The 12676-nt window shown below is 37.7% G+C and overlaps 1 protein-coding gene across 2 annotated transcripts in view; it reads left to right on the top strand.

The window, feature by feature from the left end:
- LOC112978800 (FERM domain-containing protein 3) overlaps positions 1-12676 on the top strand; it is a 146602-nt gene that overhangs the window by 115330 nt on the left and 18596 nt on the right. For both annotated transcript variants that reach the window (XM_026092531.2, XM_064500986.1), the window contains 6 exons: positions 598-686; positions 3448-3511; positions 4525-4613; positions 7190-7264; positions 7853-7921; positions 11207-11328. In XM_026092531.2, the coding sequence (XP_025948316.2) occupies positions 598-686; positions 3448-3511; positions 4525-4613; positions 7190-7264; positions 7853-7921; positions 11207-11328 (508 nt within the window). The remainder of the gene's footprint in view (positions 1-597; positions 687-3447; positions 3512-4524; positions 4614-7189; positions 7265-7852; positions 7922-11206; positions 11329-12676) is intronic.

Raw genomic sequence — 12676 nt, 5'->3', positions numbered from 1 at the left:
CTAGTACAAAACTCACCTGAATCTTTACTCAAAAAACTTGAGCCAAAACTTTTGTTGCGGAATTGAAAGCAAAAAATGGTCTTTCCTAATTTAAAGGCAAGTATCAACCAGATGTTCTTACTGCCACCCAGAATTAAGTACTTGCTTACTGTAGTAAATGCTATGTGTTAGCCACACTTCCAACATAATTGTTTGAAATGTCACAAAGAAACAAGATGTTGTGAAATCTTTAACACCAATGAAGTAGACATGAATCCCTGGATTATATTTAGCCATCACTTTTAAGAATGAGACAATACAGAGAAGTATGTTTTCACCAAAATAGTAAATATCCCTAGGGACTCCCTATGTGACATCAGTGACAAGTAAATAAAAACAATGCACAAAGTGTTGTTACTCAGTTAAGTGAGTATGAAATGAATGAGGCCTATGCTGCCAAGAGCAATCTTTGCTCTTCAGAAATGTATAATTTGCAAAATTTATTTCTAAAATGAAAATAAAACACAGGTAGTCTATAATGAAGTAAGAATTTATGCTATCAGTGAGAAGTACCCCAATAGATAAGGAGAAGATTATGTTTCTTTTTTCTCTTTAAAGGACTCGACGGGGATGACTACATTTTTAGGATTCACAGCTGCAGGATTTGTAGTTTTCCAGGGGAATAAAAGAATTCATTTGTTAAAATGGTAAGCATATGAAGTAAGAATAGAATAATATGTGTAAGAATCTTTTCCCTTTCTTCCTAGTATCTTCACCTGTATTTGTTTTCTTTAAGGTCAAAGAAGTGAATATTTCTTTTTCTGTCCCATCATATTTCATTTTTAAAGCATCTTAAATGAGAAGTATAATAATAATAATTTAGTCTTATTCTTCTTCCAGAGAAAATTATTCCAGAGGTTGAGTTAGTCCACACAATGCACAACCCTAAAATTAAATAAGAGCTCTACTCTGGCTGAGCATCCCTCTCTACTATGCTGTAAATCGCCAGAGACGCTTGTTGGCAGAGATGTCTGGAAAAGTTTATGAGTATCCACCTGCATCTTTATTTGGCTCTTGTAAAAGTTACCATTTCCTCATTCAATTAATTTTCTCCAATTAGAAGAGAAAACAAGATTTTATTTGGCAAGCACAGGAGGAGAAGAGAATGCCTTTGAATTTTTTTTTTTAGCCTTTTTTTTTTTTTTTAAAGAAGAGAACACTTAGGCAGTCACCCTTTGTTTGTCTGGCGTTTCTTTTTTCCTCCTGTAAAATATTTGACTTCGTTGGCCAGCATCAGCCATGCTAAAGGAGGTATAAAATTGAGTTCCTGCAGGTGTTGTGAAAATAGTGCCTGTGCCGTGAGCCGTGGGGTAGGGGGTGAGCACGGGCATGCTCAGACATCAGGGCATCTCCTTTTAGCCCTGCTGCTAAAGAGGTGCCAAGAGTGGTTGGTTGCTTGGACACGGCTGCTTCGCCTCAGTGCTCCCAGCGTGTTGTATGGGAGGAGGTGGGCAGGAAGGAAAGAAACGGTGAGATAGTTTTTTGTATAGAGCTAGGCTTTTCCCGGCCTATGCATAGAAACCTCCCCGCAAGCTGACTACTCTGAAATCTCAGCATAGTCCTCTCTATACTATTCATCTCCCTGTGGAGAGCACTGGGGATGTGTCTGTCAAATACTATGCATTAGTTATCCTGGACTTGTACCATAGCTTCCCTAGGGTTAAGCTCAGGTAGTCTTGGTAACAGTACTTTAGGTGGTTTATGCTTTTGGCGTAATGACAGTGTAGCCATAATGTCATCCTGTGCTGGAGGGAGGAGCGACTATGACGCAGCAAGCGTGCGTCACCATACTTTGGGAGCTGAGGTTTACCGTGTCTTGTTTTTCGTGTTCTCACTCAAGGATACCTTGTTCTTTTGGATATCTCTGCGTATTCATTTAGTCCATTGGCATGTAAACAAGAAAATGAAATAGTGATGAGAAGTCATTAAGCTGTCTCAGTGTTACACTGGCTTATTGGAAGGTGAATCTGATGAGATTTATCTGGACGTGATACGTTCTTCGTTTAATATCTGGGACCTTGTTTTCTGAAGAACTGAGTACTATAATAGCTCTCACTGATATTATCTGAAATTTGCAACAATCAGTAAAAGTCCAAATTCATTTTTGAGATTTTCTTGTCTTCAGGTTTTATTGAGCCTGTCCCACAGAATCTCAACAGATTTTGAGAACATATAGACTTCACTAAGCGTTAAGAAACACATTAATTGTGATGGACACACTGAAAGACATTTTCTTCAACTGTCACAACAAAAAAAAATGAAGCAGAGCATGCTATATGTTTTAGTTTAGGTTAAAAAAAATTGGTTCTGTTTGAGGTGATGCAGGGTAGATTATTATCAGTGTAAGGTCCGCACATTATATGAATTTGTTTTATTGCTTCAGTTAGACCAAAGTTAGACCAGTTAGACAAAGTGTTTTGGGGTTCCTAGTTTGCTTCCAAGACTTGTTGTCTTATTGTTGTTTCAAAATGCGTTCTTATATTTTCTTGAATAATTTTGGATTCATAAAATAAGTAGTCTCTGTGGAAGATTCTAAAGTGTATTGCATCTCTGTAACCTGTCCCAAAAATCAGTCTGTTTTTGAATAATACAATTTGTTAGAAATTCCTGAAAGGAACATTCCTCCTTACCTCCAGGATCTTTTCCATTTTAACCATCTGCTATCTAAAATCTTAAGTTTATGAGAAACTAGAGTGTCTCCATTTCAGCTGTGGCAATAATGAAATTTCTGTTACAGCTTAAACATAGGCAACATATTGCCTTAATATTGTGTAGCACCATTGCATTCATAGTTTGTGTTTTGAAACTTGGCTCAATTAAATTTTGACATAGATGTATAACCTAGTGACTGAAGACCCAATAATGAGTGCTGTCAAACTTTTTTTTTTCCTTTCCCATGATGTAAGTACGCAGTTACCAAGATAACGTGATATAGAACCATAAACAAATAAGCATATGGATAAGAAGTTGCTGGCAGGAAGTGCCTGCATCTGAAAAGTCATATGCCTTTTTATGCAACATGTGCATGCCAAGAGTCTTCCCTCACTTTTAATTACCTAACAGATCCTAAGATTTTAAGAAGTAAAAGGAATTCTAGACTGTATTATAGAATGTAAGCATAAGCTTCTGTCATCGTTTTACTTCCTCCTCCTCTTCCAGCAGCCAAAGTTAATTCTTCGAAGGGGCATAGAGATGTAAAACAAATGCTCCAGGCTTATGTTCTGTACTCTAAAAGAAATTAGAACAGTACATGCTTTTATGGTAAAGGTTATAAGACTTTTGATGAGGCTCTTTGCTGTTTGATAGCCTACTTGGGTTTGGGAATCAGTGACATTTGCATACAAATCACTTTTTTTACCTGTAGGTCTATCTATTGGTCCAATACTTAAATGATTTTTCTCTTTTTAGGTGTGATGTCTATAAATTGAAATTTGAAGGGAAGACTTTTTATGTGTTTGGAGCTCAGAAAGAGGTCAGGTTTAATGTTTTTACAGAAGTTGTATTTGATTTGGAGTCAACTGAAGTATAATAGTATCATCTTTAACTTTGATCTTAAACTTCGAAAAAAACAATAATTATTATTTTGTTATAGATCAAATGTAGAATACAAGTGAATGTGAATATTACTGATTTCAACAGAACATCTAACTTGCAAAAAGATCAGACATTTGTCCCTTAACCTTCATGCAGTGCTGCACTGATTGTTGATGTTTTTGAATTGTTTGACTAGTTAAGTTTTAATAGTTGCATTTTTAAAGCATGAAAGCTGCACCTACTGTAAGACATGAGCGACATCTCTATATGATCAAAACTTCAGATGGGCCTTGATTCCTGGATCAGAATGAGATCTTTTGATTTAGCTAATTAGGATCACCTCCTCAAATCTTGCTTAGCTAACTGGACTGGAGTCTGACCTAGATAGATAGATGTCCTGCCATTGGCTTGTTAGCATTGAAATCTAGAGACTTTGCATACTGTAATGAGTTCCTTCACCCCTGGCAGGGTGATATAGCTTAGGATACAATCTGGGTGATAAACAGAAAACAGAAGGAAATAAGGCCTTAGATGTCAGGCACTGGTCATGTGATACCAGGGAGGATTTGACAGCAGAAGATGGTGACTAGGGGGAATGTGGATGGTAAGCAGCAGAGCAACTGTGCAACAGGGAATAGTGAACATAGAGACTTTGTTCCTGTCCTTTTGGCCTGCAGGTGGTCAGTAGATTTATCCCAGAAGCCACTTTATAGGCTCTTCTCTAGCCCCTTAAAATGTCCCTTTTCATTTCTGAAGCAGTTGCATGGGCAGTCGGAATATTAACTACATATGGGTTGTACTTCTGTGGGTGAACCATGGATTGAGGCTATACAGAGAAAGTTGGTCTTCACAATATCCAGGTCATGGTGCTGCTGTCAGTTCCTGCTACTTCAGTCTTTCAGAATTCAGTATATGAATTGCTTTTATTTCCCTTCTTTTCCTTGCACTTAGAAAAAGGCTATGCTGTCTTTCCATACCTCTACACCAGCAGCCTGCAAGCATCTTTGGAAGTGTGGGGTGGAGAACCAGGCTTTTTATAAGTAAGTAAACTTGACTCCATTATGTATACTAAGTAATATGCATGTGAGTGGACAGCAGTTCAGTGTGAAATGTTCTCTGTTTCATTAGCAGCATTCAAAATGTGAACAGAATATACCCATGTTAGTGGAGAATATGACTTAATTTCAAGCCAGTACTACAAAGTGTTTAAGATTAGAAAGATGCTGAAGGGTTTGGGGAGTGAAGAATTAAACTTCTCCCAGCACCCTGTTTCTGCAGCTCTGTAGTGTGAAGTCAGATGGACAGGGTACCATACATGGTGTCTGGGAACACAGTTGTTAATCTCAGCCCTGCTGCTGAGTGCCTTGAAAACCGAAGAGACCATGTGCTATGCTGAATTCTCTGGGCTCTTCTGCCAGTAGGTAATGCTTTCTCAGTAAAATCCAAGGTTTAGTGAGTTGATTTAAAAAATCTGTACAATGAGTTCAAAAAAAGAAAATATTCTTAGATCAATTTTTGAAAGCTGACAGCTATCTCGTTTAAGAAATATGTAGCCTGTAAATTGACAAGAAAAAAAGAAGCATCCTCCCTATTCTCCAAAAGAGATCCTGAAAATAATTCCTCATTAAAAGCCCTTTGACTTTTTTCCTGCCTCTCTTTCCTCAGGTGACTTTGTTAGATCTTTCTCTTTGTTTATTAACACTGCCCTTTCGGAATATAACTTTTATTCTTGCTACTTAGTCTCTCGTTATAGCATCCTTCATATTTTATAAATTTACTCTTTCTCTGCTGGTGCATAGCAACACCAGGGACTGGTATAAAGGTAGATTTTAACTGGGTAGGAAGAATGCGTTTCCTATTGTGGATGTTAATGACCTGTTTTATTTTGGAGGAGATTCCTTCTTTTATTTTAACACTGATGCAATAATATATTCAATACAATTTACTCAATTAAAATATTCAGTGAAAAAACAGGAAATACAAGCTGCTAAAATACAGCTGTTAATTCTGCTTTATGTAGACATCTACTCTGCTTAAGACTGAGTTATAAAAAGATCATTAGGAAATGTTTTCCCTTGGAAGTGTGTGTAAGTAGGAGAATAGTGCATGTTGTTTGAATAGTTTTATGTTACTAGAACTAAATGTCAGGAACTGAGAAGTACAGTTCCTCTTATCTATACCCAAAGGAGAGGAATCAGTACTCAAAGCGAAGATGTATGAGGTGGGCTCATAGGAATATGATCTCTTTGCTTTTGTAGTTGCATGGTTGTAATATTTACTGTTTGGCTTTTAGTCACAGATGTATGTTTTCCTCACTTCTGCTTTCCAGGTGGCTTCAGGGCACTGCTATGGGGTTATTTCTTCAATGTGACTGCTTAAAATTGTCTTGCCTGCGTACATTTCAGTGGGTCTTAGAAGAGGACTGTGTTAGTCAAGTGAGCAGTGGCCACGGTATTCAATGGCCAGGATTGTTAGGGAAATAGTAATGGTTAATATGCAGAGTATGAAAACAAATAAACAAAAACAAACCCAACTCTCCAAACACGAAACAGAGGAACCAAAGAAATCTGTGAATAAAAGCTAGGACAGCAGTTTAAAAGCAGCAAAGGTCTTTGTATAGTCAGTCAGAGAAACCGAATTAGGCATTGTGGATCCTCAGTTACTTAAGAGCATTATAGATATTATGGCCTGATTGTCTGTTTATGTACTATATGATATCAATGAGATACTCTGATTAGAACAGACATAGCCAGGTCTTGTACATAATTCCTGATAATGACACTTTACCTTAATTATATTTGGGCCTTTCCTCTGCTAGAAGAGATTGAGACTTGAAATTTAAGCTAAGATTGTGATCTTAGAGCAAGTCTTGAAAAATGGAGCTTTATTCCTGACACAATCCAGGCTCAGGGTTGACTGCTGTGATTATTTTCAAATAGCTATAAATTGTAGAAGATCGTCTACTAGGATCCAAGAGTGAGAGAAGCTGATGTAAAATCAGTTTGCCATTTCAGAACTGCAGAATGTCAAGAAAATGACATGTCTGAAGCTGTACGTGATCTTTGTAGGTCAAATTCTGATAGCTGTGATAAAAGGTTGCTGCATACTTTGTGATTAGGGAGAGGAGTAGAGTATGATGTAGTCTGCTTATAACTTGACTGTATAGATGAATGGGAAATGCAGCTGCTCTTGGAGGCAAACATTACTGTTTCTTTGTTCCTCATTTGTTTTACTAGTGGGAATGTGGAAATAGCCACACCTTCCCACAAACAAGTTGGTGTTAAGCAGAACTTGTCGTAGGGGCTGTTTGGTTGTTACAGTCTCTTCTGCATCCTATGAATTAAAGTCCCTAGGTATGCAACACTCATCTGCTTTTTATTTTCTTGCTTTCCTACCCACTTGTTTTATGCACAGTCATTCTATACTGTCTAAATTGTTTTGTGTGCAGCTTTATATTAAGATTTGTATATAGGCCTATGAAAAGTTGGAAGGGCTAACTATTGAATATTACCTTGTGGTATAAGAATAACAAAGTTTTTAGATGATCTTGTTCATTTTTGCATGTCAGGTTCCTTCAGTGCTGCAAATGTGACAGCCTCTGTTCTTTTCCTTCAAGGTATGCAAAATCCAGTCAGATCAAGACCATGTCCAGCAGCAAAATATTTTTCAAAGGCAGTAGATTTCGATACAGGTAGGTGTTTGCTGTTTCTTTTTAGGAGGAAGTAAGAGAAAGCTTCAGTAATTACTCATGGCAAATTGAGGGCTTCTCCTTCTTGACGACCTGTTCAAACCTAATTCAGGTCAGGATTGAAAAGTATTTTTAGTGTTTGTCTAGAGTCTTTTATAAAATAAATTGGTGGCTTCATGCAAACTTCTGTCAAACAGTAGTTCTACCAGAACAGGGTTCCACTTCTCGTATAACTGCTGTAAGATGCAGATTTGCGGTTAGTGTAGAGACTGAGTTCCCCTTTTACTGGGCAACTCTGGAATAGAGATGCATTAGTGGGACATTGTAGTAACACCTAGTGTTCTCCCACAAGCAGCTGCTTTTTCTTGAGTGGTTTTGCAGATAAATGGTCAACAGGACTTCTAATCTGGAAAGTTACATATGCACTATATGTTACCTGCTATATGTAGCTGTTTTGATATTAGAAAAAAATTGTTGCGTTTTTCTTTTTTCTTTTGAACGTAACTTAATTGTTCATGTATGTATAGCTATTGGCATGTAATTGACTTTTCTTAGTATTGGCTTGAATTTTTAATTCATGTTTTAATACAGTGGAAAAGTAGCCAAAGAGGTTGTGGAGGCAAGCTCTAAGATCCAGAGGGAACCTCCTGAAGTTCACAGGTATGTTTTGACATTCAATATTGAAGTTGAAGCATTGAGGAGGATTATTATGCTCTGCACAGAAATTCTCTTTTCTTTACTGTGAGATGCAATGACTGTCGTTCTGAGCTCCCGCATTGAGGCATGCAAGCCTTGGGAAAGACGTGTTGCCAGTGTCACAAAATTCTGACAATAGCATATTATACAATATGCATTGTATATTATACAATACACAATATGCATATTATACAATACACAAGGGTATTTAATCTATGCTGCTTTGAAGTTGCCTTTAATCAATCAGTCAGATAAGTAGTTTATATTATTTTCTGTGTTATGACATAGAAAGTTGTTAAATGATCCCAAAAGGGAGATACATTTCCATTTTATTCCTGGTTCTTATCCAGTTTTGAAAGACGCTGTTTTATGTACATATATGGGTCTGTTTAAAGGTTTATGTGATAAATTTTTGGTAACACAGATTAAAAAGCAAGAAGTTCACTCAGTATCTAAGAGGAAAAAAATGTGGCTTGTTAGAAATAAGCAGCTGGACTTTGCAAGCAAACTAATATCTTTCTGGTGCTTGTTACTCATGTTGACAGTGAAAATTGATCAGAACCTAATTAAAGCTAACAAAGTCTTACTAGAAGATGAGAAAGAGGCCATCAGGAAAACACTATTTAAAACCTCCTTTTAAAAGAAGTTCATTCATTTTCTGGGTATTCTACAGCCATATCCCTACTTTTATTGTGCAAAAATTGTGGGGGAGGAGAGTTGTTTGGTTTCTTTTTAATTGAATATGGCAATTCCATCTATACCTGAGGGAAAAGTGGATAGTCTTTACTCCAGGATAGGAATATATTAGCAGTAAATATTTATAAATATGTTGTCCGGTACCACCACATAATAGTCAGTGCACACAGGGGGGCCTTTGCACATGCTTTTGCAGATTCCATTTAAAATTGTGTAAATGATGGTCTGGAAGGTATTAACAGGGAACACAGGAGGCAGAATGTGGGGTCATCAGTGAGACAGAGTAGATACTTGGGCATACAAGTGTATTTCCAAAGAAATTACTTAGATACAGAAATATTGTGTTGCCTGCCTGCCATCAGGTTTCTTTTTTTCCATGAGATAAAGATTTTAAAATAATTTTTAGCTTGTATTTTACTTTTGCTTTCAAGAAGAAAATGTTGTTTAAAACTGTTACAATACGTGAAGGAACAGATCAGAGGGAAATGTATTAAGTTTATAGAGCAATGTCATGTATTTAGCATCTGTAGATAGTAGTGTGTGTTCCTTATAATTAACCTTCTTAAATGCTTGTATTTATAATATTCTGATAACTCCAAATTCAGTTCCTTAGCCAGATAGGCTAATAAAAAATCTAGTGCTTCCAAGTGTTTTTATCATGCATATTTTGAAATGGGGGCAGAGGTAGCTACTCCGCCCAGCTAGTAGCACAAGTAGGCAAAAGGGATAGTTTTCTATGCAAAAAAAGCAGGCTTAAGAAACAAGTGACTCTGCAGAAGAAGATTTAGAGGCAGGAAATGGTAATTTTCAGGTGCAGAACATTTAGAGGAAATTACATGATTGAAGTTGGGGGAAAAAAAGTAAAGCCTTCCCCTAAGCCCCAAAGTGTCAGTTCAGTGGTACCATAACTGCCTTGAGAGAAGAACAGTAGTTGTGAAGAGGTCGCTGCTCAATGTTGTTGTGGTTTGGGATACTGCACTCACCAGCACTGAGGACTGAAAGTCTACTGGAGCGTGTGCTCATACAGCATTAATGCAGTGGCAAGTTTTTATAACAAATATACAGTGAAGGATTTAATTCTGTGCTCTCAGGGCATGTCTGAAGGAGAGATCCCTGTCTTAAGTATGGAGTAGGAGCCATATGGGTGCTAGCTGGCACATCTCCCTTCTTAGCTCTTTACAAAAAGCACAAAGATCCAGGGAATGCCTAACAAACCTGCGGAGGTACTGTTGGGTTGGCGTGATTGTAGTTACAGTCATGCATCAGTGAAGAACTTCTTTGGATAGTGAAAACTTAAACTAAATAGTTAATGGAGACTGCTCGCATAATGCAAATGAGGACATAAGTACCTTTGGGCATATGTTAAAGAGCAGGCAATCATGGCAATTGAGCAAGAAAGCCTATTTATCCCCAGAGAATATTTAATGACATGTAATGTGACCTAAAGCAGCGCATCTGGGTCCTCAGTTTACCCAGACTCTCAAGAACACACAGACCCTTCTTTTTACTTGCAATAGGTGCTTTAATTAGCTTGTTTACCTATATGGAATTGTAAGTTGAGTCTTTGTGCAAACTGAAGATCTGTTCTGTGAAAATTTAGCACTGTTCCTGGGTCTGCTGCCAGTTCTTTCACTTGCAATTTTATGATGGAGTCTAATCTGGAGGAAGTTGAAGATAAATGAAAAGACCAGGGCATGGGCAGTATTCCTAGCCTATCTTCAATGCAAAGCTATGTACTGTCTGAAGTCAAACAGAAGCCTCTTTCCTTTCATCTTTGCTTTTGTCAAAAATAAATATTCTATAATGTAATGGTTCAGCTCTGTTGCAGGACTCTTGCTTCAGGCCTATGTCATGTAAGTCCTAGATAGCTTACTTTAAAAAGCCATTTCTATTTTCTCAGTAATATGATTTTAGGCTAGTGAGTCGCATGATTGAAGCGAATCAACAGCATTCCTTCAACTTTTCTGAGAAATTTCAACACCTGCTATCAAGGAAGCCTGTTAGAACCCAGTAAGAATGCAAGAAAACCAGTTTGAGGTCCTGAAGGCATAGTGTAGAGGCAGTGTATGGAGTGCGTGAGAACGAGAGGTGTGCTTATCTTTTGACTGAAGGGGTAGAATTGTTCCAGTTTTATTCTTTAATCTGCCTTGCTCAAACCACAGCAAATGCTTCACCCAGTCTCAGAGGCAGTGGAGCAATTTCAGCAAACTGATTTGTATCCTCTCTACTTTCCCCTTCCTTGAAGCCAAATAATCCTATCTGCTGTACAGTGTAGAGAGGAGCAACACACTGCAATCCTGTGTGAGATGAGAAGAAGCTAGGCTGCATAAGCAGAAATGCACCTGCACAAAGCCTTCTCTTACACTTCAAGAGTTGAAAAGTTTACATCTGCTGAGTGTGCAGCATTACACAGCTGAAAGTGGCAGCCAGTGTGCACAGCCTTGATAGCTCAAGGCCTATCATAATTTATGCAAAGCGATTCTGAGATAAGACAGATATGATTGTAATTGTTTGCTTATGAACAAACTGACCCTGTTTTCCCTGTTGGTTTAGAACCAGCATTACCCAGAGTCGCAGCTCTCCCTCCTTGAACAAGCAACTCATAATTAACATGGAGCCTCTGCAGCCCCTCCTTCCTTCCCCATGCGAGGGGGAAGAGGTGCCTTTAGATGAAGGTGAGTCACTTACCTGATTCTTGCCCCACACTCAGTAAATATTTATTATGAAAATAGTATATATGAAAAAAACTTACAGGTGTGTTACTGACTCTAGTATATGGAAAATATGGAACAATTCTGTTTAGGAGTCACACCATTAAGTCTTTGCACATTGTATTGAGAAATGATCTTTGGCTCTAAGAACTGTGCACCAGCTTCATGCAAGATTTGCTGGGAGGAAAGTTAATTGTGTCGAGTTTATTGTATCTAAAATCTTTTCAGAGATTGTCATGTGAAAGGGACATAAAGTAAACAGTCTCAACATACAGGACCATTTTACTAAACATGTACTGCAGTTACTCTGAGGTGAAAGCTGACAATTTATTGCCAGGTACATTGTTTTACTTGGTTCCCTTTACTTTTATATTTATTTCTGCCTTGTTCTAATGCAGGAAAAACTCTCTGCTAATTTAACTCCACTGACACAAAGGGACATTATTTGAGGATGGGTTTAAACATGTTTTGTAAAACAAAGCTTTCTATGTGTTTGCTTATTCCTTGACACTTTAAAAATCACATTCAGCACCTATGCTTCTGAGATGCAGTCATTACAAATAATGGTGTGAACATCTTGGCCAGTTTGAATGAGGGTAGCTGCAGTCTTGCATAACCAACCAAAAGAAGCCAACCAGTTCTCAGTTGAGATACAGCGAGCTAATAGAGTTTCACAAGTTGGCGAATATGAGCTCTACTGCTGCTTTATTGTGGATCAGATCATTTGCAATGTGAATGCTTGGGAAACAGAAAACAGCTGAGCTTTTGCAAGTATGTTCATTTTCATGGGAGGCTGTCCTAATTTTATTTTACACCATTCATATGTGAAATCCTGTTTTGTTCATTCTGTGGAGTTTCAACATGGACTCTAGTAAGAACAAAGTGATTTCGCTAAGAATTAGGTTGTTTGTGCACTTAGATCATAATAAGTAACAGTAATAGAGGAATGACATGTAGTTAATGTCAACAATTGCTTGCTTACCTCTGCTACGAAATATTTCCATTTTATGGGAATTTTGCTTTCTGGAAGCCAAAAACCAAGCATTGTATTACTGCTAGGCAATTATCACCATTGCAGAATGACAGCAGCTTGCTGCTTGTGAAGGCTTTTGGGCTACACTTACGACTCTAAGCAATGAAACCTGTTTTTGAAAACTGCTGAGTTACCATTGCTATATGCTCCTCAGAGAGTGCTGATATGTTTCAAATATATGTTATGTAAGTTCAAAAACCACTTTTCCTTTTAGTCACACAGATTGTTGTTAGCTCTGAGACTAATACGAATATTTGCTGGTGGGTTGTTTCCTGTAAG

This window comes from Dromaius novaehollandiae, chromosome W, assembly GCF_036370855.1.
Source record: "Dromaius novaehollandiae isolate bDroNov1 chromosome W, bDroNov1.hap1, whole genome shotgun sequence".
In the NCBI taxonomy this organism is placed as follows: Eukaryota; Metazoa; Chordata; class Aves; order Casuariiformes; family Dromaiidae; genus Dromaius; species Dromaius novaehollandiae.
This window is presented reverse-complemented; position numbering and strand designations above follow the sequence as displayed.